The sequence below is a fragment of the Sphaerodactylus townsendi genome, linkage group LG08 (genome assembly GCF_021028975.2).
Source record: "Sphaerodactylus townsendi isolate TG3544 linkage group LG08, MPM_Stown_v2.3, whole genome shotgun sequence".
NCBI lineage: Eukaryota > Metazoa > Chordata > Lepidosauria > Squamata > Sphaerodactylidae > Sphaerodactylus > Sphaerodactylus townsendi.
The window spans coordinates 82,239,622-82,265,385 of record NC_059432.1 but is presented as its reverse complement, the minus strand read 5'-3'; the positions used below and the strand labels follow the sequence as shown (position 1 = coordinate 82,265,385).

General features: G+C 41.7%; 1 protein-coding gene across 5 annotated transcripts in view; it reads left to right on the top strand.

The window, feature by feature from the left end:
- The window catches only part of TRIP12 (thyroid hormone receptor interactor 12), a 108,355-nt gene that overhangs the window by 44,419 nt on the left and 38,172 nt on the right, over positions 1-25,764 (top strand). For all 5 annotated transcript variants that reach the window (XM_048506496.1, XM_048506499.1, XM_048506498.1 and 2 more), the window contains 13 exons: positions 4,506-4,608; positions 6,538-6,674; positions 11,595-11,678; positions 12,632-12,727; positions 15,285-15,433; positions 19,184-19,219; positions 19,328-19,423; positions 21,433-21,525; positions 21,692-21,853; positions 23,339-23,407; positions 23,490-23,655; positions 25,145-25,262; positions 25,379-25,535. In XM_048506496.1, the coding sequence (XP_048362453.1) occupies positions 4,506-4,608; positions 6,538-6,674; positions 11,595-11,678; positions 12,632-12,727; positions 15,285-15,433; positions 19,184-19,219; positions 19,328-19,423; positions 21,433-21,525; positions 21,692-21,853; positions 23,339-23,407; positions 23,490-23,655; positions 25,145-25,262; positions 25,379-25,535 (1,466 nt within the window). The remainder of the gene's footprint in view (positions 1-4,505; positions 4,609-6,537; positions 6,675-11,594; positions 11,679-12,631; positions 12,728-15,284; positions 15,434-19,183; positions 19,220-19,327; positions 19,424-21,432; positions 21,526-21,691; positions 21,854-23,338; positions 23,408-23,489; positions 23,656-25,144; positions 25,263-25,378; positions 25,536-25,764) is intronic.

The following is a 25,764-nucleotide window of genomic DNA, read 5'->3' as shown; positions in this document are numbered from 1 at the left end:
CAGTGTATCTTGATATCAAAGGAAGCTTCCTATTTGGGCAATATTGGAGAATATTATTTTTTGCAGTCTTGACATATTTTGGTTCAAACCACAAAGTACGGGCTATCACAGGTACACATTTTAACAGTGAAGTTCATTCACTCTTATCTCCTTCCATTGTCCTGTGGCTTCCCAACAAAACAATTAGTTGTAATGGCCAGTTGAGTCATCCTAATAGCTTATAAACCCGTGGTGGCGAACCTTTGGCACTCCAGATGTTAGGGACTACAATACCCATCAGCCTCTGCCAGCATGGCCAATTGGTGCCAAAGGTTCGCCACCGCTGTTATAAACCAACTTACCATGAAGTGTTAGATACTGCATCCAGCCCCTGGAAGAGCAGCTGGGATAAACAACAGAATTAAGTAGACCACTCTTCAATAATTGGGATGCCCACTTCAGTGGTTAAGAGCGGTGGACTCTTATCTGGAAACTGGATTTGATTCTCCACTCCTTCACATGAGCAATTGGTGAATTGGATTTGTTTCCCCACTCCTACACATGAAGCTACCTTGGGGTACCTTGGGCTTGTCACAGTTATTTCAGAACTCTCTCAGTCCCACCTACTTCACAAGGTGTCTATTGTAGGCAGAAGAGGAGAAGGAGGTAGGTCCTCATTCAGTGAATGGAGCGTTCTTTGGGGGACATAGCAGGAGAGACAGTCCCATAGATAGGTTGGCCCAAGACCATTTAGGGCAGTGGTGGCGAACCTATGCCATTCCAGATGTTCATGGACTACAATTTCCATCAGCCCCTGCCAGCATGGCCAATTGGCAGGGGCTGATGGGAATTGTAGTCCATGAACACCTGGAGTGGCATAGGTTCGCCACCATGGATTTAGGGGTTTGTCAGTCAGTACTAAAACATTGAGCTTGACCCAGTACTCCACCTAAAGCAACGCAGCTGGCGTGGTTCAGGTTGAATGTGCATCTGCCACAAATTTGCAGTGAGAACCTTGCTGGATCAACTGGAGTTTCCAGATCAAGCCCAAGGGTAGCCCTGTATAAAGAGAGTTGCAGTATTCCAATCTAGAGGTGGCCATTGCATGGATCACTGTGGCAAAGTCGGTCTGGGACGGATAGGGTGGCAGTTGTTTCGCCTGACAGAGGTGGTAAAACACCTCATGAGTGGCATAATTCATTTGAGCCTCTATTGTCAGGGAGGCATCAAGGAATATGTCTAGAATCTTGACAGTCGGCACAGCAGTAAGCTGTACCATGTCAAGAATCAGCAACCCTCCCTCCTGCTGCAGAGTGCTGATTTGCCTATGTGCTATTCCTGGGGTTATCTTCTTCCCCAGGAGAAGCATCTTGTTGAAATCAGTGGCATGCAGTATGTGTGGTGGGATGCAGTGGGGATGACGTTCTGCTGATCAGAGTGCCTTCCGTTAATGAAAACTTGAAAACAATAGGCTCAGAGATGGGCTTTTAGATCTAGAATTTGCAAATTTACATCTAGCAGCCAAACGAACCTGCTCTCCAACACAACTCCTAATTCCATTTGAGCAGAGACGTATGGCCTATTACCTCCATACCTTAACGAACCCCACGCGCAAGGAGAGCACTTACCATTGCGCGTTTTAATGGCTTATGCCCTCTGCCCCCTATTAAAGGGTAGGTTCAGCAGATTTGAGATAAAACACGCCGGGTTATGCAGTTGCGGCAAACTTAAAGTGGTTGAAACCCCCTGACTCACCAACTCTTGTAATTGCACTTTCAGGATTCGGATAACACTCAGATCTAAAATATACCAACTTACATTTTTTTCTTGGCATTTAATCACAGGCTTGCCTGATCTGACTAGGTTATCTCTATTGTTAAATAACTCGGACCCCGGTCTTTGTGAAGAGATTGCCAATTTCATTGCGGAGATAGCTGAGAGTTCCCAGTAGAATGTATTTGTTGTGCTCCCCATGGGGCCTTTTATCTATTATGTATTCATGCAATTGTTCCCAATTTATGTAACTCTTTCTGACTATGCCAATAAAGGCTTATGTATGTATGTTTTAATTAGGATTTATTAATAACATAGAGGTATCCTAAAGCTCTAGCCCCTTGATACGGCTGGGGTTTCTTTAGAGGGCAGGGAAGAGTATTTAGTTATGCAAAGTACACAACTGAGGTCAGGTGCCTTGAGCTCTTCATGCACCTGATAAAGTGGGCTCAAATCCAGAAAAGGTTATGCTACAATACATTCATTAGTCTTCAGGGGACCACAGTACTTTGTACACATTAGCCATATTCAGTTTGAGAGCCAGTAGAGGGAGCATTGATTATTATTTCTATGCAAGATCTTATACTTGTGATAATAAGAACGTAAGAAAGCCTTGCTGGATCAGACAAGAGTCCATCTAGTCCAGCACTCCTCTACTCCCAGTGGCCCACCAGGTGCCTTTGGGAGCTCATTAAAAATAAATAAATAAATAAATAAATAAAAATTGGAGGAAATAGGAACAAGGCAAAAGTCAAAGATCTATTATATTATAATATTTTATGTTATAACTTATTATCCTGCTTCTTGTTTTGTTATTGGAAAATAAAAACATTCATTAAAAAGACTGAAGAAGAAATAAAGTAACCTTTTTATAAAGGACTATTATAAAATTAAAACATTGGCGACAATGATATGAACAATGATCCTGAACTTCTATGCTTAACATATTCTGTTTGTGGAGTATTCCTGTAAAATTAGAATATCTCTGGAATGCTATTGCCTTTGTAGCATTTCTTCTAAAATGAAGGTTATGTGTAAAGAAATAGTAATGGGTTTACAGATGAAACTGTTAACTTAAACTTTTGGGACTTAGCTTGTAGTTTTGCTCTGAGGAAACAGCTAAAAGTTGATGTCGAGGGTTGTAGAACCTTGTAAAGAGTAGACTCTGGATATCCCACCAACTCTTTAGTGTTCAACGGGCCCATCAAAGTCTAAAGGAGGTACATTCTCGCTACGGGCCCGTTGGAAACGAAGCGGTGTGAAAACGGTGTAAAATGGTGCAAAAGGGTTTACACAGTTTTCACACCACTGTTCTTGGCCCATGTGGAATCCGCCTGAGACATGCATGTCTATATCAACTGGTATTACAAAATTGGGTTTCTGTATTCTTGTGCTGCAGTTCTTTCCCATAGCTTCTTAGCCTTGTTAATTGTTGCACCAATTACTTGATGAGTACTGTCGAAGGCTTTCATGGCCTGAATCACTAGGATGTTGTGGGTCTTCTGGGATGTATGGCTATGTTCCAATAGTATTTTCTCCTGATGTTTCACCTGCATCTGTGGCTGGCATCTTCATGTCAGGGGAAAATACTACTGGAGCACAGCCATACATCCTGGAAAGCCCACAACATCCTACTTGATGAGTGATTTTAAAAGCTGTAATAACTTTCAAGCAGTGGCTGGTACTTTAGGGCCAATTTTATCTAGTGACATGAGAATTTGGGAGCTTTTCTTTCAGGTACTCTTTGAAAGGATGCTGAGCAGGTCACAGTGGGGATGGGTGGGAGATTCAAGCTCATTTCAAAAAAGTAGCAAGCTTTGTTAAAGGATATTTGATCTTATATGTTCCACATTTAGCTTCTTATATGTTCCACATTTATATGTTCCACTTCAGGCTGTTAGCTGTTTCTACAGCAGAAGGAATTATCTTGGAAATGTAAGAAGGGATGAGATGGAGATAACAACGGTTTTGAACAACAGAGTGATACAAATTGTTTCAGTTCTCAGTTTTCTCAATAGAAGCCATTCGTTGGTGTCCTGGATGCACATCTGTTGCTTTCTGCTAAGTGACTAGTGGGCCAGCTTTTAGAAGGCAGTTTCTTTGCACAAGGCAATATGATTCTCTAAACATACCTGGTTGTGCTGAACATGTTTCTCAGAAGTTTCCAGTTGTATGCATACATGTATACACTCTTATTTTGTGTGTGTTTGCAATTCAGGTGGGATGCAAACTAGCAGGAAGTTAAAAAGGGTTTCAAAAGTCTACCATTTATTCATGATGCTTTTTACTAGTTATTAGAATATCAGAGCCCTGGTTCAGATATTTCACCCTCCCCCGCCAGATGAGGTTGGTCCATCTCTTCTATCCTCCCTCCCAGATCCTAAAATTACAGCTTGAAGCATCTGGCTGAGACATTATTGTGACTGTGTGAGGGAAGGGAGTATGCCACTCTTTCAGCAGGTTTAGGTCATGAAAATGTTTGAACTGAGGCTTGGAGAATTAACAGGTTTTCCTTTTGGATGACAACTCACTGTAAGAGTGTATGTAATATGGAAGGTGTTAATTATGGCTGATATCTAATGAAATATACTCTGGTTCTCTTTAATTGCACTAGCCTGTCCCTTTTCCTTTCTTCCTTCTCCCTACTGAGCAAGAATTTCTGGAGTTAAAGGTTAAGTGGGAGTTTTTCATTTCCTCTCTCCTGACGTTGGTAAACCAAAGCTGCCTGGTGTTGATTATGTTTTCTCCCATAGGCTTGAGAAAATCAAAAAAGCGCAGTGAATCGCCACCTGCTGAGCTCCCCAGTTTGAGGCGGAGCACACGGCAAAAGACCACGGGCTCCTGTGCTAGTACCAGGTACTCTACAATTCAAGACTTCACTGCTCTGTTAATATTGCTGTAGGAAATGTCTGAAGATAGTGCCCTAAGCAGTTACATTCACATTCCTGATTGGTTGCATTTTTGTGCAGATGGCCTCAGGTTAATAAGTCATATACCACCTTGGCCACTTGATTTTTGTGGCCCTTTCAAGTGAATGCATAATGGCTGGAAGATAATGCTGGAACTAAAATGAGTTGTACTTTGCAACAATTATGTGAAAGGCCTAAAGTGTACATTTTTAGAAGGCATGACATTGTATGTCAGAGAACTCAAATTTTCTGGCTAATAGTAAGGGAGATAGGAGCAATGTTTACTGCAAGGGTTCCCAACACAGTGGCCATGAGTGCCATGACACCTGCTTACACCTTTTCTGGTGCCAGGCAAATATTTTTAGAAAGTGGGTGGGGCCAGGTAGAGCTTTTGCCTAGAAGAGTTTCAGATTGACTATTGGATATTTGATGGTCTGTGCAGATTTTTTAAAAAAATATTGCTTTGGAAGCAGCTGCCACCACAGCAAAGGGATCTGTACCATGTTACTGTAGTTAAGCTGTAGCAATAATTTTGTGGTTGGTTCTACCTGCTGCTAGAGCCATTTTGTTGCTGTGCTCACCATACCCTTTCAGAATTCCAAGTGTGCCCACAGGCTCAAAAATATTGGGTGTAATATATGAATATGGTGTAATGCATGAATTATGTCACAGATTTTAAAAACATTAAGGGTAGAAAGAAGTGTTGTTGTGGGATGGGAATTCCATGATTTATTGGTAATGTTCACGGTTTGCATGCAGAAAGTAGCAAATACTGGGGAAAGAATTTTCTTTGTGCAAAACTCCTCTGCCATGGCCTCCACATTCCATGTGGAACTTGGAGGCTGGATCTAAAGTGGGCGCGGAGCTTTGATCCTGGCTTGACCCAGCTGAGTTGAACTTATACTCTGCATAAAACTCTTATCATTGTGGCCTTGGGGTTCCATGTGGAACTTGGAGGCTGGATCTGGGGTGGGCGCAGAGCTGTGATCCTGACTTGACCCAGCTGGGTTGAACTTATATTCTGCATAGAACTCTTATCATTGTGGCCTTGGGGTTCCATGTGGAACTTGGAGGCTGGATCTGGGGTGGGCACAGAGCTGTGATCCTGGCTTGACCCTGCTGGGTCGAACTTGCCGCTCTGCATAGAGCTCTGCCGCTGTGGCCTCGGGGTTCCATGTAGGACTTGGAGACTGAGGTGGACACTGAATTGCTAGCCTGGCTTGGCCCAGCCAAGCTAGACTTTCAGCTCCATTCAGAGCTCCACTGCCATGGCCTCTGGGTTTCAGATGGGACTCAGAGGCAGCCATCCCCACCGCAGGAGTTCTGGTAAGTGAGGGGAGAAGGAGATGGGAGGAGTAAAGTTTGGGTTCGAGTCTAATAAATTTCAATTTGGGAGGAATCACAGATTTCTGACATGAGAGTTTAGAAATATCTGTGATTCCCCTCCCCCCCTCAAATTCAGTCTATTAGATCTGAATTTGAATTTTATCATTGGGGGTCACACCCCTACTGCTCACTAGTATAGCAATTCTGCTGTACTGTAGGCATCATCACATAACAGAAATAGGAGGAAATTGTTGTGTAGTCTGTTCTGTTGTGCCTAACTTCAGTAGATACTGTGGTTGGCAAATTAGAGTGTGATAGCGTTAACTATGTAGTTCTTCTTGAGGCTCCTGCTATCTGGTTTTATTTGAAGGTGTGGCAGCTGATGTTACTTTTTGAAGCTTTTTGTGTATATAGTATGAATGTACAAAGGAATGAATGTGAACTGTTTCCTTCTGGCTGCATGTTGTCTGTCTTAATCTAGAATTCTGGTATTGGAGAACTGTAAACTGGTAAAACCTGGCAGGCTTTCTGATCATACTTACATTTCTAGTCGTCGGGGCTCTGGCCTGGGCAAAAGAGGAGCAGCTGAAGCTCGCCGACAGGAGAAAATGGCTGATCCTGATAACAACCAGGATGGAGTTAATTCTTCAGCTGCACGAGCCGATGAGGCTCCACAAGGAGCTGCAGGTAAGGAAAAGTAGTGATGGTTAACATGTGTACAGGGGGAAATATTATATTTAATTACAGAGGAGAATTCCTAGAGATGCTAGTATGAGGCTGGTTATAAATACTTAAATAAATAAAATTGTATCATGTTAATAGACAGATCTTTTTATATATTTGGATGCTGTTTGCATTTTCTGTGTAGAAATCTTAGGAGGCAAGATTTATATGTAATATTCCAAACCAGGCATTATTCCTGTCCTCTGTCCCTTCCCCCCGTGATTGTGGCTAGTTTTCTGGGCAAATCAGGTTCTATGCAAACTACAGGATTGGTTCCTACTTGTTTTATACTCAGTCTCATTACTGTAGCCTTTGTCTTTTATGGTTGCTGTTCATTCCCCCCCAGCACAGCCTTTTTGGTGTTGAAAAGGGCCCCTTTGCTCTCTCAGCAGAAAGTGGGTAGGTTATGACTCCATATCTGGCAGTAAGTTTATCAGAAATTGAATAGATCCAAGCATACGGGAGGCATATGAGCCCAAGGTTTGACATGAGCTGATACGTTTTAACTAAGCTGGTTGCTTTCTAGAAATTCCAGGATTGTTTATTTCCATAGATCTGCTAAGTATGCACTTCTTAGTCTAACTTGGTCTGATGGGGGTATACAAGTTGGCACGTGCCATTTAACAGAACTGCAGTACAATATGGTGAACATATTTGAAAAGTCTTGAAATGTGTTTGGTATGGCATAGAGGCTTGTTCAGAGAAGGGAAAGGCGGGTTACTAAGTATACCCGATCATAAATAAGCTTTGGTAATCTAGTTTCTATACTATTGGCTATTTGTGGGATGGATTGACTCAATAAAAGAAGTCACAGCCTTCAGTTTGCAAGCAAAATCTGAGCAAGGCTATTAACAATAGGATGTTTTGGAGTTCATTGATTCATGGGGTCGCCATAAGTTGGAAGTGACTTGATGGCATTTAATATATACACACGGACACTCACCCAACCACACTCATACTCTGTATACTATACTCTGTAGACTATTGCAACTCGCTCTACGCGGGTCTTCCCTTGCGTTTGATCTGGAAACTGAAATTGGTCCAGCATGCGGTGGCTCGTCTGCTCACAGGGGGCGCCTTTCGAGATCATATACAACAGTGATGGCGAACCTTTTTAAGACCGAGTGCCCAAATTGCAACCCACACCCCAGTTATTTATCGCAAAGTGCCAACCCAACAGTTTAACCTGAGTGCTGAGGTTTTAGTTTAGAAAAAAAACGGTTGGCTCCCTCTTCCTCCGCCCCACCAGCTCGAGCAGGGGCCAACCTGCTCTAGCCTCCAGCAAGTCCTGCACGCACTGCTCTGTACCTCTCTAGCATCTCTGCCTCCTCTGCGCCACCCCCTCGGGCAGAAGCTACCCATACCACAGGCCCGCCAGCCAAGTCCTACGTGGTCACCAGGTTGCATGCATGTCATGCTCAGTGGCCCAGGCCAGCCTAGATGTGTGTAGGGGTGTGTGATTTTCCGCCCCCCACATAACGAACTCTGTGTGTGCGTGCCCACAGAGAGGGCTCCGAGTGCCACCTCTGGCACCCGTGCCATAGGTTCGCCATCACTGATATACAACCTGTGTTGCGCCACCTGCATTGGCTCCCAGTTGAATTCCGAATCATCTTCAAGGTGTGGGTTTTGACTTTTAAGGCCTTACTGCCTGGGACTCCTCGTGACCTTCGGGACCAAGATACTCCCATATGTCCTCCGGGACTCAACCTCTTAAGTGCTCGCCGGGGTGGTGAGTCCAACTTACTGGAGATCCCTGGCCCCTCAATGATGCGGCTGGCCTCCACTCGGGCCAGGGCCTTTACGGCTCTGGCCCCCGCCTGGTGGAACACTCTCCCTCCAGCTGTCCGGGCACTGCAGGACCTTGGCGATTTCCGCAGAGCCTGTAAGACTGAGGAGTTCCACCGGGCCTTTGGAGAGACCAGCTGCTGAGTGTGCCCCCCCATTCCATGGGTCCTCAATATCATCAGGACCCACTGCCTCTCCCCCCCTCCTTCTAGGAGGATTAAGTTTAAGTGAGATACCTATCTTAGGAAACAACTGCTGTTTTTATTATATTTATGATGTATTATGATGATTTTATATATATAGTTTTATGTTGTACGTTGCCCAGAGCCCTTCGGGGATGGGGCGGTATATTAAATAAATACATACATACATACATACATACATACATACATACATACATACATACATACATACATACATACATACATACATACATACCCTCTGACTTTCTGACTAACTCTTGCACAGAGCTTTGACACTCAGTAACTTCTCATGCAGAAACCCTAGCACACTCTGACTTTTGCTTTCACAGAGCTTAGGCACACTTTGACTTGCTCACACAGAGCTTTAACTCTCAGACTAGAGTTTTGACATTCTCAGTCTTTTCACTCTGAAATCCTGTCACACTAGGCTTTCTCTCTGACACATTTTCCCAGTTAAGCCCTCCCAAATGTACACTCGCGAATCAACCTATCATATCGCTCTCTCATCTCCCTCTCACCCCCCTTTCTTTCTCCAACTCAGCTCTCAGTTTAAAAACACACACTAAAATCATTACAGTTATACTTTTAGAAATACATAGATCATCTCACAGTAATTTCCTAATTTTCCATCTTCAAATTCATTCAGGCTGCCAGGCCCACGAGACCTTGCAATTCTTTGTTGGAGTGTTTGCATTTTGCATGCCTGCCTACCTTCCCCTAAGGTAGAGGAATTTCATAAAAATATTCCTAAACTGGATCTCTTTTTATGGCCTGCTGCCAGTATAGATTTTGTCCTCCAAAGAGAGAATAATATAATAAACTTCAGGCTATACACACAGTAATTCCAAGATTTGTTCAGTATTCTGTTCAAAAGGTTTCACTTTATTTTTACTACTTGTCCCTCCCTCCTCATGCTTAGCACCTTGTGCAGATCTATTCCACTCCAAATAATCTTCTAGTCAGATCAGATCTTCTGAAAATGCCAGCCACAGATGCAGGTGAAACGTCAGGAGAGAATGCTGCTACAACACAGCCATGCAGCCCGGAAACCACACAGCACCTCAATCTTCTAGTCATTGAACTTCTTGAAACTCAGCACTTAAAAGGAGTTGATTCAATGTACATAGATTTGCAAAGGAACAGTGGAATTAAAACCTGTTTCTCAGTGTATCATAGGTTATATGATAACATTTTTGCTGTGAAGAAGAGGTTTGTTATCTTTGTAGACACAAATGTTTGAGAACTACAAAAACAAGCATCTCTGATAATATCTTCTAGAGAGAAATTGCCTAAAATAGTCTTACAGAAACCTCTGGAAGGCCATGGCATTTGTGAATGAATTAATGGAATTCATTTACCAAAACAATTAAACATTGCATTTATATACAGTCTGCGTAATTAAAAACAAATCACTATTTCATGATGAATAACCGTTGGACTATAATGTATTTTAAAAAGAAAACTATATTTAGAAAGATTTTTCCTTTAAAAGTGTTTTATTTAAAACTTCTGATTTCAATGAAAAAGTCCTAAAATAAAATAATTGATTTTTATCCATCCTGTTTTTAATATTGGATTATTATCCTAGCTAAATAGCAACCTTAGTGTTAACCATTATTAAGGCAGGGTTGGTAGTTCCCTTTAAGCTATACCTAAGAAATTGTTAATTCAAACCCATGAGGAGCCACCTTCTGTCTTTTGCTAAATAGTTTAAAAGGGATCCAGTATTACATTTGCAGAAGCTATACTTCGCTATCTTTACCAGTATGTATATCTACCAACTTCACTATGATATATATATTAAAGACGGTGGTTCTCTTAGTGGTGGTTACATGTGACACTTCTCAGGCTCAGTTTTTATTGCCCTACTTACTGCTAAACTTTTGACAAACCATATAAATGCCTGTTTGTCTCATGGGCTTGTGCGAGATATTTCCTATATTTCTTTTGCTGCTGTAGCTTTTGTAAAACTGTTGCATGTTTGCATTCTGTGATCTGAGATGACAAATTTGCCTGGCCATCTTGTTTCAGGTGCAGAATTCCCTGATTCTAAACATCATTTCAGTTTGCCAGTTACTCTTAAAAAAGAGTTAGTGAATATAGTTTCATGTCTGGTAGAATGATAGCTTAACCCAGTGATGGCGAACCTTTTCGAGACCGAGTGCCCAAATTGCAACCCAAAACCCACTTATTTGTCGCAAAGTGCCAACATGGCGATTTAACCTGAATACTGAGGTTTTAGTTTAGAAAAAACGGTTGGCTCCGAGGCGTGCGTTACTCGGGAGTCAGCTTGGTGGTAGTCATTAGCTTTGCTTTGAAGCAACCATGCAACTCTTCGAACCGGTGAATCACGGCTGTAGGAGGGTTTACTCAGAAGCAAGCCCCATTGCCAGCAACCAAGCTTACTCCCATGTAAAGGATCGCGCTTTAGTTCTTTGCATGAGAATCAGTGGGGATTAACAGCGCTTAACAGGGTTACTTACACTGATTCCCCAAAACTAGGTCTTAGGTTTAATGCCAATAATCGAGCCCAGTGGCCCAGGCCAGCTTAGATGTGTGGGGAGGGGGGCGATTTCCCCCCCACATGATGAACTCTGTTTGCGCGTGCCCACAGAGAGGGCTCTGAGTGCCACCTCTGGCACCCGTGCCATAGGTTCGCCACCACTGGCTTAACCCATTGAATAAATTATTCTAAATTGGCCCCGTGATTAATCTGACATTGTATTCAGTTGCAGTCTTTCTATGCTATGTGATCAGAATGAAAAATAAACTTTTTAAAATTTTCTTCAACTACTTCTGAAGCAGATTTCAGAAAGAATTGAATCCGTGTGCTGTTTGTATATTGCGCAGCTGATTTAACATGCTACAGCATGTTCTTTCTTTTTCCCTTTAGCATCTAGTTCTGTTGCTGGAGCTGTGGGCATGACCACTTCTGGAGAAAGTGAATCAGATGACTCTGAGATGGGCAGATTGCAAGGTACAAACTGAGGCTCACTTTCATGATTACTGTAAACTGAAACTTCTTTTTTTAACTATTTGTAATCTGTTGGATTTTGCAACTCAAAACAGGTTAACTTTTCTGAGATTTCAATGTAGTTCTATGTCTCTTTCCTCCCCATTAGACTAAAGTTGCTGACATGTTTACATTGTGGTATCTATATAATAATTTTCATTCCATGTTAAACATATCAGATTGTGTAAAACTTTGCATATCACTTAGTCATAACTCCACTTCAGTTTTTTGCTGATTATTTCACTAAGACAGCAGTCCTAAATGGTACTATCAGAATTTGTAATTGGGGAAAACAGCTTTTCAGAAATTTGACTTGGCATGACTAGGATCCAATGTTCCTGCTACTAAATTCTCAATTTCTTGAGGGCATTTATCTCCTAAATAGCATCTTGTTGCCCATGCTTTTTGATTCCTTCAAAGAGTACAGAGGATCCAAATTCTTTGTTCTTAACAAGGACTTGACTTCTCATTTTCATTCAGAAAGAAGGGAGTTCTTGGGTTAAGCAATATCCAGGTCTTATTTAAATAGACTGGGCTATATATAAATTGCAGCAGCATGTTTTAAACATTCACATAGCTACTTTCAAGGCATGGTTCAGGTAACAGTATTTTAAAATGAGAAACCTTAATAAACAACTGATGTGGAGCTTTTGCTGATACAGTTTTTGCATCAGCAGAAACACAAGCTATTAAAAACCAAAGGGGGTTAAAATATCTGAGACACTTCAGATTCAAATCATGTTGTGTTCCTAGCTCTGTCAAGTCAAATTCGTCGACCACAACATCTTAAAAAATTGTGTGTCCCCCCCCCCCCCCCCCCCCGGACCCTTCTTTGACTGCATTAAAACAATAAATGCTGGAAACGTCCTGTTATCTGGTGCATTGTGAATTTCTTACAAATATATATTTGCCTTTAGCTCTGCTGGAAGCTAGAGGCCTTCCACCACATCTGTTTGGTCCTCTTGGTCCTCGAATGTCACAGTTGTTCCATCGGACAATTGGGAGTGGAGCTAGTAAGTAATTTAATCTGATTATTTCAGAAGAGTTTTGAATCCTTATCCTTCCTCTGCCCGTATCTGTGTAACATCTGTATCAGACTTTGCGAGAAGCTGACAAGCCCTTCCCAGAATCTTCAAAATGCTAACAGAAATTATTCAATGACTCCAATGAATATGGGGAGATGATTTTATAATTTTCTCCTACCCATACTCTTTTATCAAAACCAATTATTCTGTTTCCTGGAACTATTATTAACCTTCAGAAGTTGAGGGTGGGGAGGGGTGAACGGGCAACCTCCTTTTTACCATCTTTTCCTTTGAGGGCTGATAACAGTGGGAAGAAAAAATGTCCAGCTAAACTTAGTAAAACAACCCACTGGCATCAGGAATTAACCCAAATTGGCCCCGTTTTGAAGGAGGGGGAAAGATGCAAGTTCTGTTAGCATTTTGAAATAATGGATGGATCCATTAATGGATTTCCCAGCATCTCACCATTTATGCCGTTCAAGGGCTGCTTTTGTAGAGTAAATCTTGAGAATTATGCCTCTTCCTGTAACCAAGACCTCGTCCTGGCTTTGGTCATGCTTGGTCTTCTGGTTCTTATGAATTTGTTCTTTTACATTTGAATTTCTTTCAGTTCAGGTTAGTATGTAAAAGAGGTTCCATGACCATTATCCTTCATTGAGAAAGCCATTCCTTTTCTTAAAAAAATACACAGTATTGGTAATATCTGGATGTACGAGAATGTATAATATTGGTCAGTAGGGATAAAGTTGATAAATTTAGTTCCAAATGTACAGTAAAACCTGAACAGTTTGCACAGGCTGTCATGTTTATCCTTGGTGTTTGGGGAGTAGTATCTCAAAGGTTTGTTGCAAGAGTGCAGTTGTCAGCAGTCTCCCAAAAAGCTGGAAAAAGAGAGGACCAAATATTCCTAGGAAGAGAATGCTAAAGATTTGGCTCCATCACAAAGGCGGCACAGTCCTGCATAGAAGAGTTGGATTTATAGGAGACTCAAAGGGGCTTACGAACTCCTTTCCCTTCCCCTCTCACAACAAACACCCTGTGAGGTAGGTGGGGCTGAGAGAGCTCAGAAGAAATGTGACTAGCCCAAGGTCACCCAGCTGGTGTATGTTGGAGTGCACAGGCTAATCTGAATTCCCCAGATAAGCCTCTACAGCTCAGGCGGCAGAGTGGGGAATGAAACTCGGTTCCTCCAGATTAGAGTACACCTGCTCTTAACCACTGTCCACTGCATACTCATGACTTGAGCTGACAGGTAGATTAAAGTTGATAGTTATGATTATGTTAATGCATTTTGGAGGAGGAGATATGCTCAGAATGTTGTATTCATTACACAATATTTTTTATGTAACAAAGGTTTGTTGACTCCATCATTGTACATTTTTATATTGCCATGACATAATAGTGTAAAACATTCATTCATTCATTTATATATATATTTTTCAATTTCTATACCGCCCTATCCCCAAGGGGCTCCGGGCGGTGTACAACCTAAAATCAGTACAATATTAAATAGGGGAACAAACCATACAAATCCACAACAACAAATTACATAGACTCCATCCATTTAAATAATCATTAAGACTTACTAAAATTCCATTAAAAACCGATTAATACAAGAAAAGGCATCCAGTAAACCCATTTTTAAACCCTCCTCAAAAAAGGGGGAACGGCTAGACCCCTCCACAGGAGGGTTACCCAGATGTAAAGGGCAGAAGAGCAGAAAGGGGGCACCACACTCAGCAGCTGGTCACTCCAAAGGCCCGGTGGAACAACTCAGTCTTGCATGCCCTACGGAATTCACCAAGATCCTGCAGGGCCCAAGCAGCTGATGGAAGAGTGTTCCACCAGGCTGGGGCCAGGGCCGTAAAGGCCCTGGCCCCCGTGGAGGCCAGCTGCATCATTGAGGGGCTGGGAACCACCAGCAAATTGGCCTCTGTTGAGCGCAGAGGCCGAGTAGGGACATATGGGGTAATGCGGTCCCGAAGGTACGAGGGTCCCAGGCTGCGTAAGGCCTTAAAAAAACCATAGTTGTCCTAAAGTTAGGCAACAATAGTTGGCATGTGGAAACAGTACAATTCAGTGCTGTCCAGTGATCTTTTTCTCACTTGACACTTGAACCTACAGTGCAGATTAGTTATTCTTGAGCAGAAGTGTGAAAAAAAGGCTGAGCCGACATGGTTTGTATGATGTTACAGTCATAATATATAAAACAAAAGAGATCATATATAGTGAGGGTTAATCCATCTGTCTGAGAGAACATGCTAAAGTGCATTAACAGTCCCAACAAGACTTCATATATTTTTGCAATAGGGTAGCTTTTCAGTTTACTGCTTTATGTGATCAAAGGGAAATAACATCTTAACCACACCTGTTTCAGTGATTTCTGGTGATTGAAACATATATGGATTGTGTAGTTGGCACAGTCCTCCAACATTCCCTTGCATTAATTTTCGTGAGCAGCAGTAATTAAGGTATATTATGTCAGCCATGTGGTCATCCACACATCATAGAAGTAATTTAAGCGAAATATCTTCCATTTTCCTAGGTTCTAAGGCTCAGCAGCTTCTACAAGGGCTCCAGGCTACTGATGAAAGCCAGCAGTTGCAATCTGTGATTGAAATGTGTCAGTTGTTGGTCATGGGAAACGAAGAAACTTTGGGAGGTTTTCCAGTCAAGAGTGTTGTACCAGCTTTGGTAAGGATTGTTATTCAATTACCAACTCAAATTTGCATACTTCTCTTTCTCTGGTTCTCTCAGTATATGATTCAATAATTAGGTTTGCCCAATAAATACCTTATAAAGAAGTATTGCTTCCTGAGGGCAGGAACAGTTAATGCACAAGGAGAAGTAGGATTCCATTTTTACTGGATCTGTTGCTTTAAAACCCATAGCGTTCTAACCAGTGTTTACACAGGATATATGGAATCTGTTATCAGGAATGCGAAGAGCCAAGCAGTAAATTGGTCCGTGCAGGCCATAAGAATGAGATTTGCTGTTTCCCCTTCTGCTGATGTCGGGTAGCTGGCAGGTTCTGGGATTTAGTGTTGTATTTCAGAACAAATTCCAGTGAGTTGGATTGGAAGGCTCAAATTTGAGATGTCAGTTGGTTGATTTTTCATTTTATGTTGTATTTAGCATTGAATTTATGTTGTATTTAGCATTGAATGCCATCTTTGCCAGGCTGCTAGAACTTGCAGGGAAAGTTTCTGATATCTGCCCTGCCACAGAATGTAAGTGTATTGCAGTGGAACCAGGGAGGTGTTCTGTAAAATAGGGTCTATTCTGTAAAATAGGGTTAAAAACTAGCTTATAGTGTGGCAAGGAATGCATGATTACTGTTGCATTTCCTACTTTCCTTGGTATAACAAAATATCCAAAATCAGACCCCACAATTTTGTTCATGTAACTTCTGGACTGCTCTAATATTATTTACATAAGGCTGTCCTTGAAGACCACTGGCCAATGTCAGGTGTTGGAGAATGCATGAGTGTGATGTTTTCTCTCTGGCAATAGCTGCCTGTGTTCATTATGCTAACATGACAGAAGTTCCACTAGCTATCAGTTATGCCCTTGAGAGTTTAGAATTGTAAAGGGGGCAAGATTTAGGGTGCTGTTGCTGCAGCTAGAAGTGCAACTTATTGGTGGAGATTTTGAATCTGTTCAGTTGACTTTTGACCTTTTTTTCAGAAAATCAGTTGGAGATTTGAGAATTGGAAATCTATTTATGGTGTTTTATTCAGTTGTATACAGCTTGTTGTGATTTTGTGATCGTATCCAATAATCTGTTTTTTAATATTGTTTGTGGTTTATGACACAAATACCTTTTTGCAGTGGTGGGATCCAAACATTTTAATAACCGGTTCCGATGGTGGTGGGATTCAAACAGTGGCGGCGCCACACACACGTACCTCCAGTCCCTATTGGGCAGGGAGGTTGCTTTAGTAACCCCTTCTTGGCACTCAGAAAAAATTAGTAACCACTTCTAGAGAAGTGGTGAGAACTGGTTGGATCCCACCTCTGCCTTTTTGCCCCTAAGGAAATCTGAAAGTAAGGCATAAATTTTGAAAAATAATTTACTGGCAGTATTTCGGATAACCAAAGATTAAGTTTTCCTCTTCTCTAAACCATTTTGAGAGCTAACTTGTAGACAGAGTGTTAGGCTGAAAATATGTCAGTTTAAACAGGTGCTCAACTCGTGGAATCCTATGCAGTCTTGTTCTAAACCAGGGGTCGGGAACCTTTTAGACTCAAAGAGCCATTTGGGCCCATTTTCCCCGGAAAGAAAGGTTCCATGGAGCCGCACTCCCTGATTCCACTTTCTCTGTGGGCGGACGGAGGCGCTGAGGCCGCTTTCTCTGGGGAGGCAGCCGGAGGCTGTTGTTTCGACTCTGCCGCTTCTGTTGCTGCTTCGCTGGTTTCACTTTCACCGCTGTTGCCCTTCCCTCCTCGACCTGTCAAAAAAAATCCCCGCGCTGCTGCCAACTCCAGGGCTGAGCTGTTTCGGGGATTTTGGCTTAACGGCTGGTGCTGGCTTTTTTCTCTTTAGCGCGTGGCTCGAGGCCACTTTCCCCTGGGGCGGCGCTGCAGGTCGCTTTTCTTCCCCTGGGGCGGTGGCGGCTGGAGGCCGCTTCTCTTCTCTGGGGCGCAGCACGGAGGCCGCCTTTGGGGCGTAGCTGAGCCGCTTCTCTGGGGTGGCGCGCCGGGAGGTCAGCTTCTTCTCAAGGCGGGCGCAGCGGCAGCGGGATAAGTCGCTTCCGGCCGATCGCATGCACGGCGCAGTCTCGCGCTGAAGGGCGGAACTCACGCTTCGCCCAGGAAGGGCGCGGAGTCAGCACTTCACAGGCCTCTTAAAGAAGGCCGCCATGTCCCTCGCGAGCCGCAGGTTCCCAACCCCTGTTCTAAACCAACCCAGTAAAATCAGTGGGTTTAGATCAGAGTATCTTGGAGTATCTGTGGATAAGATTGCTTTCTAAGTGGCTTTGGGCAAATCATTCTCTTTCCACCTGGATCTGTAAAGCAGTTAAATATACTAGCCTTTGGAAATGTCCTTATATTTTTAGGTTTCCAGCATGAGTGATGCTGTTTTGAATGTTGACTGATGTAGGATATGGTGGAGGGAGGGGGCAAAGTAGCTTTTAATTTACATGGTCCAAACTGTTGAGTTTCATGAATTCTTCCCAGGAAGACATTGGAAGCCAAAGCAGTTTCTGCCTCCCAAAAGCCCATTTTGATGTTGCTCAAAACCCAACATTTTTAGCTAGCTGCCCAAGCATTGGGGGACCCCAAATTAATTCATATTTGAGATTATGAAGGTGTTTTAGATGATAACATATGAATTAAAAAGATGGCAACATGAGATGAATGCACTGAGGCTCTTAGGTACTAGTGCAGCTTGGAGAGAAGATGTAATAATGGATATTATTATCCCCTGCGGGGATAGGGCAAGATATAAATCAAATCAAAAACATAAATAAAAATAAATAAATTTAGGAGACCAGTTTGAGGCTGTAGTTTCAGAGACCAGGGAAGCCGGATTCCTAGTGCTGCTGTCTTCTAACACCAGTATCTTGGAGCCTGCCATCCTTAAACATGCAAGGTTTGCCATTATTTAACTTCAGTGTATCAAAAGAATCTGGTGTTCATTACAGCCAGGCTCTCCCTTTACAGAAATTATAGGATTTCAAATGCAGAGTGGGGGAGAGAACTATTGCAAGTTGACTGTGGTATGGTGTGGCCATCCCTGGATTATTTATTTTTGCATTTAAGGATTTCTGTGCAGCTTTTCTCTAGAAGAACCCAAAGCAGCATACTGAAATTTCCAAACAAAACAATGTGATATAAACAAACCGTCTCACGAATGTTAATCTGGATGAGATAAAGAGGAAGCTACAAGGACTTGTGTAGCACTATTCCTTCTGTTCTGTGAATGAAACAAGACTTTTTAATGCCTTCGGGATTTCTCATAATCTCAGACTCAACTGTATACTACTGCTAGATTTAAGTCCAGTAGCACATTAGAGATCCATAAGATGTTGAGAGTCAAAGCTCCGTTTGCCAGATCTAATGAAAGGAGCATTAACTCTTAGAAGCTCATACCCCCCAAAAATCTTGTTGGTTTCCAAGGTGCTAGTGGACTTGAATCCAGCACTTCTACTGTGGACCAACATGGTTACCCTTTGAAACAGTATACAAGTTGTGTCATTAGCTTAGCAGAATAAACAGAGTACATTTTCACCAGTTTGGTCTTTTGGCTAATATTTTTAGGCAGCATCTTAAGCACAGGCTATCCAATCAGAAGTCTTTTTCATTGAAAACAGTTTATACTTGAAATTTGAAAAGTTAGTCTCTATTTAACTGTGACAAACGAGTGCTATCCTTTTGAGATTATGAATTTCTGGGGTATGAAACAATCTGTTCTAATTATTGTTCCTTTTCTTTTTGTAGATAACACTGCTGCAGATGGAGCACAATTTTGACATTGTAAGTATTTTGGGGAAACCCAGTTAAACGCACCTGCAGGTAAATTCTTAACAGTAGTCCTTAGCAATATGCATATTCAGGATAATAATGGAAATTGTCTTCCTTTAGATGAATCATGCTTGTCGAGCCTTAACCTATATGATGGAAGCACTTCCCAGGTCATCTGCTGTTGTGGTAGATGCGATTCCTGTTTTTTTGGAAAAGGTAAAGCTTAATATATTAACATAAAATACATTGCAAAGGAAGACCTTCCAAAATAGTTTGTCTTTCTGCTGGTTTGGTACATATAGTGTTTTTAGTAAGAATTAAGCTCTGCCACCTGAAGTGTTATTTCTTTTGGGAGGGCAATTAGTTTCTTCAAAAGCTTCCAGGGTCTGATCTAGAGCAGCATTCCCTAAACTTTAGCAAGGTCCTCTTTTTATTTCTAATAATCCAGAAACTCCTCAGTACTTTTTCAAAATGTATATGGCAAACTATGTGTTTCCTAAATGGCTACTATCCTTGAATGCTAAAACAATAGAGTGAGAACCAGATCAAACCTACTTCAAAAGCAAAATTATTAAAAAGTTTGTATTGACCTTATATAATGTACAAGGTCAGATCTCAAGAGGAGGGTCGTTGACTATGTGGCTATGACTCAAAAGACCCTTGCCCAAATTCTAATCAATCTTAACCTGTGATTGAACTTAAACTTCCTTATTGGTTAGTATCTTATTGGTAGAAATCAGCTGAAAATTTCGTTGTAAATTTCGTTGTGTGTGCACAATGACAATAAAATGTTTATGCTTAAATGCTTATGCTTATGCTGAACAGGGTTGGGTGGGGTCAACCTTAGGCTGTCCAGAGAATTTTTTAAAAAATCCATCACATGTCACAGCGTGAATTTCTACTATTCATTTGAAAAGAACCTTGGATACAGAATAGCATCTGTGTTTCTATTCTGAAATCCTTTGCACATTGGAAAAAAGAGTGAAATCAGTAGTTTTATTTTGGAAATAACGTATGATGACTGTATTAGGTTTGTACCTCCTTGGGGTTGCTCTGCCAGTTAAATTAGTAAGGCTGAGCAATTGGTCCCAGCAACTAGTCAGCACGACAGACTAATGCTCAGAGGTAATCTGGAAGCTAGGTGTCCGCAGATGGCAGCAGCTTGGTGAGCTTGCCAGCATTTGAAAGAGGTGGAAACAGATGCTTCCCCATGAGGTAAAGAGTCCCTGCCTCCGTTCCAAGAAAAGTGAAAGGGCTCCAGTTTCACATTAGCTGTTGAGTTGAGTCTTGTCCTAATGAACTGTGTGTGCCCCTGCAGAAGAACTCTGGGGTTCCCTGATCTCTGTATTAGAAAACTGGTCTGGTTCTTGATCATCCTTGGGTTGCTTGTGCCACTTCAGGTTAAGAGAAGGGCTGCATGGAATGAGCAAGAGCCCTGCAAAAACAGAAGTTAGTCGTCATTAAAAATAACTTAAGTTAATTCAGTTAATCTGAAGCAGAAGAAATTTAATTAGAAATCAGTCCTGAAATTTTTGTTGTCCTAGAGGCAAAAGCTAACTAGCTGTAATTTAGTATTATGAAGTTTCATTTTTTTCCCTTCTGGCTACTTGTGCTACTTACAGCAGCTTTCTGAGAAACTAAGTAGCAGCACAGCAAAATCAGGACCAGTGGCCAGTTAGCCCAGTCAGAGTTGTGTCAGTATTTCTCATTATAGACCTACACTATTCCTCCTGACTTGCCTGTGACTGATATGTTCTAAAGGATTCAGTTTCCAGGTTTATTGTTTGCTTGCTAAGACCTTCATTTAATTTTTAAAAGGATTTTAAGCATAAATGCTGAATGATGTATGTGAGGCAGATGAAAACTGTTGTGACCTTGAAGTGCAGTTTAACTATGCTCTTCATTTTTAAGCGTATAATTAAGAAGGGAATCAAAACCAAGCCTATTAATATCTTTGTGGTGTTGGGGGAACGATTAAAGAAATCTCACTATTAAATGTTCTGCAAAACTGCAACACTTTGGGTACTTCAGTGACCATAAACATTAAGTTATTAAATAAAATGACAGCATGGTTTGGACCTACAATATGTTTGAAGTAATGAAAGCTACTAAAATACCATTTGGAGACAGAGCTTTTCAAAAGGATTGGCATTGCAGATCAGTTTCTAATCTCTTTTCATATCACATTGAAAACAGACTAAGTAAATTGCTTTCATTTGTTCTAGCTGCAAGTTATTCAGTGTATTGATGTGGCAGAGCAGGCACTGACTGCCTTGGAGATGTTATCACGCAGGCATAGTAAAGCTATTCTGCAGGCAGTAAGTATTTCTTCATATTAAAAAGGCCATTTTTGAATCTTTTTGTTCTGTAGTCATGGTAGAGCTTTTAAGTTCATCCCAAAGCAGCCATTACTTCCAGAAACTTGTCTATTTGTCTTACTGGTACAGAAACCCGTGTCTACGTCACTTTTTTTTTATATTATAGGGAGGCTTGGCAGACTGTCTGCTGTATCTGGAGTTTTTCAGCATAAATGCCCAGAGGAATGCATTAGCAATTGCCGCCAACTGCTGCCAGAGCATCACTCCTGATGAGTTTCACTTTGTTGCAGATTCTCTACCATTGCTTACACAAAGGCTAACTCACCAGGTCAGAAGGTTCTTGACAACTGCAATTAACTTTAGAAGGTCTTTGTTATCTGTAAAGTGTCCTGCATGTGCTAAGTAGGTAATTACCTATGCCTTAATGACAGGATAGTGCAGTGTTTTGGAGGTCATAGTTCTACATCACGGTGGTTTCTGGTAGCCAATATTAAACAGAGGTTTGCCTAACCTTCTCAAGCTTTAATTGTTGTTTAGGTGTAAAAGTGGGGCTATATGTAACTTTTTTGTGTTCTTTACCAGTTGTGTTGTGTGTTAACTGTAAATATGTCAAATTGACAACAACTGACGACAGCCCTATGAATTAACGTCCTATCATTGTCAGACTTTCTAAAGTCTTGAAAACTGGCCATGGCTTCCTTCATAGAGTCAGTCTATCACATGTTGGGTCTTTCTTTTTTTTTGCTTTTCCAGTCAGTGCTCCCATGAGATGACCAAAGACCAATAGTCTCAATTTAATCACTGAGGTAAACTCAGGCTTGATTTGATCTAGAATCCACTGACTATGCCAAACAGGACAGTTCCAAGATGTTTTTGATATGCCTCGCATACTAGGCCTATTATACAAGGAGCACATCCTGCAATGCTCCTCACCCTGCCGTGCCTTTCCAGTGAGGTCACCTCATAATTTCTTGTTTAGACAGTGAGGAGATTCTCCATTGCCTACTGTGGATCTTGTCAGGCTTGCCTACTGTAACTTCCAGGTGACTCCCTCCACTGCAGTCACAAGATTGCCAGCATTTTGTGTAGCTCTTTAAATGCCATAACACTATGACATATCACTACGTCATTTAAATGATATATTGACCCAAGGCAAGCCACTTCAAACCATTGCCTGCTTCCCTCCCCTCCTCTGGCCCACCTGCAGGCTGTAGCATTGTGGTGGCAGGAGCCTCCCCTTTACCGGCACCCTTTGGCATGGAGATCAGGAAGGTGCCTACTCATGATTTGCTTGCAGAAAGTGGGGCTCTGCTCTCTGCAAGCAATTTGCCCCCTCCTCAGTTTTCATGCTGGAATCTGGAATGGAGGATCAGGAAGGCTCCTACTTGCAAGTTGCTTGCAGAGAGTGGGGCTCTGCTCTCTGCAAGCAACTTGCCCCTCCCCATCTCAATGCTGGCATGTTTTACTTCCAGATCCTTCCAGAAAGGCATTTTTTTAGCCACTGTTATATTGATATTCCTCAAATTGCTACTGTGCTGGCTGGAGGAATATTGATATGATATTTTTGTTTCTAGAAATATGCCAGCTGTCTGATACCCAGAAATAACTGTGAGTTGTGGGGGGGACCCCCAAAGCAAGAGAGAAACATTGGAGTTTTCTCGCTCTCACTAACTGCGGTGCTGTAAGTGTAAGCACATCTGTATAGAAGCATCTGACACAAAGGAAACATTCCCTTGCTGCGCAGCAGAGCAGCAGTGTATAATTGGTCTAACTCTGCATATTGAAACCTAATATTTGTCTTCAATCTCCTTAGGACAAAAAGTCAGTAGAAAGCACTTGCCTCTGTTTTGCACGTCTAGTGGACAACTTCCAGCACGAAGAGGTAACATTTTCTTGCTTCTTCTAGAAGTAACTTAGTGTTATTTTGGTTGAATTATCTTTAAATCTTCTCTCTTTTCTTAAAGAATTTGCTTCAGCAGGTTGCCTCAAAGGATTTGCTCACAAATATTCAGCAGCTCCTGGTAGTGACTCCTCCAATTCTGAGCTCAGGGATGTTCATCATGGTGGTGCGCATGTTTTCCCTAATGTGTTCCAATTGTCCTACACTAGCAGTTCAACTTATGAAGCAAAGTGAGTTCCACCGTTTGTCCCTCTTGCCTTGGAATTCTTTTATACCAGTGTTGCACAATATCTACAGAATTGCTGAGTTATGTGCTTATTTAAAAAGTGAATGAAGGGACTGCACCAGATATTAACATTACAGTTCAATTCATAAGAGCCCTGTGGCACAGAGTGGTAAACTGCAGTAGTGCAGTCAAAGCTCTGCTCACAATCTGAGTTTGATCCTGACAAAAGTCGAATTCAGGTAGCTGGCTCAAGGTCGACTCAGTCTTTCATCCTTCTGAGTGCCCAGCTTGCTGGGGGTAAAGTGTAGATGAGTTGGAATGACAGTGGTAAACCATTCCACAAAAGAAGTCTACCTAGTAAACGTAGTGATGTGATGTCATCCTATGGGTCAGTAATGACACAGTGCTTGCACAGGAAATTACCTTTATCTTTACCTTTACATAAAAGGGGGAAATGGCTTGACTGTAACAAGTTATGAAACAAGCACTTTATCAGAGTATTTCTTCAACTGCCGTTGGCTGTGTAAATTCTGTTGGTTTTGAGGGATTATTTAGCATTAAGGTAATGCCGTCCACCATCATTTCTTGAAGTACATGGGCAGAAATAGCAGCACAATGCAGTGAGCAGCGGCAGATATGGAAACATGCCTAGCTGGTAAAATAAATCGTGCATCCTTTTTTTTGTTTTTGGCAGAAATATTTACATATGTAACTGTTCTGACTTAAACTGTTGCTTTGGGATTTAGGTAATGGGGATGTTGTAACTCAAACATTTGTACATGAAGGATTGCTTAGACTTGCTACTTGAATTTGTAAATTTAAGTATAATGTCTTTAAAGTAATGCCTACACTGACTGTAAATATGGAAAGAGGAAAGAGGATGCATAAAGGAAACTGTTAAAAAAAGGAAAAAAGAGGAAGCCTCAGAAGAACAAAAAGAGAGGGAGGGTGGAGGAAAGAGAAAGAAAGAAATCAGTGGTGCTTTGCCATGCTCCTTGCAGTTTCGAACCAAACTTTTAAATACTGTATTGAGTAGAGGTGCTTATGTAGTTTGTAGTGCTAGCCGTAAGCAGTGTAGCTTCTTTGCTCCTATCAAATACACTGACTTCCTAGCTAAATTAACTAAATGTGTGTACAGTGTATGTTTCCAAAAGACCTTAATAAAGTCCCAGGGTAATAGTTTGAGTGAGTTCAGATAGGTGCTTACATACAGCTGTTCACTTGAACACGTCTCTCTTGGATTTTTGCAGCAGTAGGTGTATCTGTACTTTCAAGTAGCTCAACAGGTACTGCCACCAACGGGAACATCGTATCTTCTCTAGGGGTCTGGATTGCTGTCAGTTATTGTTGGTGATGGTTAGTGTTTAGGTTAAGTTGATTCTTAAGAAAATTGCTTGTTTCCTGAAACAGATCTTATCTAAAGCATTCTGTTTTTAGAGGTACGTAAAATGCTTCGAAAACTATAATATTAATCTATGATTCTTTTTTTAAAGATATTGCAGAAACACTTCACTTTCTTCTTTGTGGAGCCTCAAATGGAAGTTGTCAGGAACAAATAGACCTCGTTCCAAGAAGCCCTCAAGAACTGTATGAGCTTACTTCACTTATCTGGTAGGTTTTCTCCAGTTATTGCTTTCACGTTTCGGTCAGGGCCCACTCATTGCTTAAAATGCTAAGAGGTTGTTAACAAAAGTAACAATTAACATGGAACAATGTCTTGTTTCCAGTGAACTGATGCCATGCCTGCCTAAAGAAGGAATATTTGCTGTTGACACTATGCTAAAGAAAGGGAACGCACAAAACACAGATGGTGCAATATGGCAGTGGCGAGATGACAGGGGACTGTGGCATCCCTATAACAGAATTGATAGCCGGATAATTGAGGTAGTAATTGCCGCTTATCTCTAACTCCTCCATTCGATACAAGGGCCTAAATGTGTGATGTTGGTCTTTGTCCTAAATGTATACACTGTATAACAAATCCCTATCACTCTTCAATTATGGAATACAATTCTCTGTTCTGGGTAAGCATACATAGGCTAATTTTGATACTTTGTTGATAGACCATTATCTCTACTGCCATTATGAAGTGGTATAGACACTGGGTGGAGAG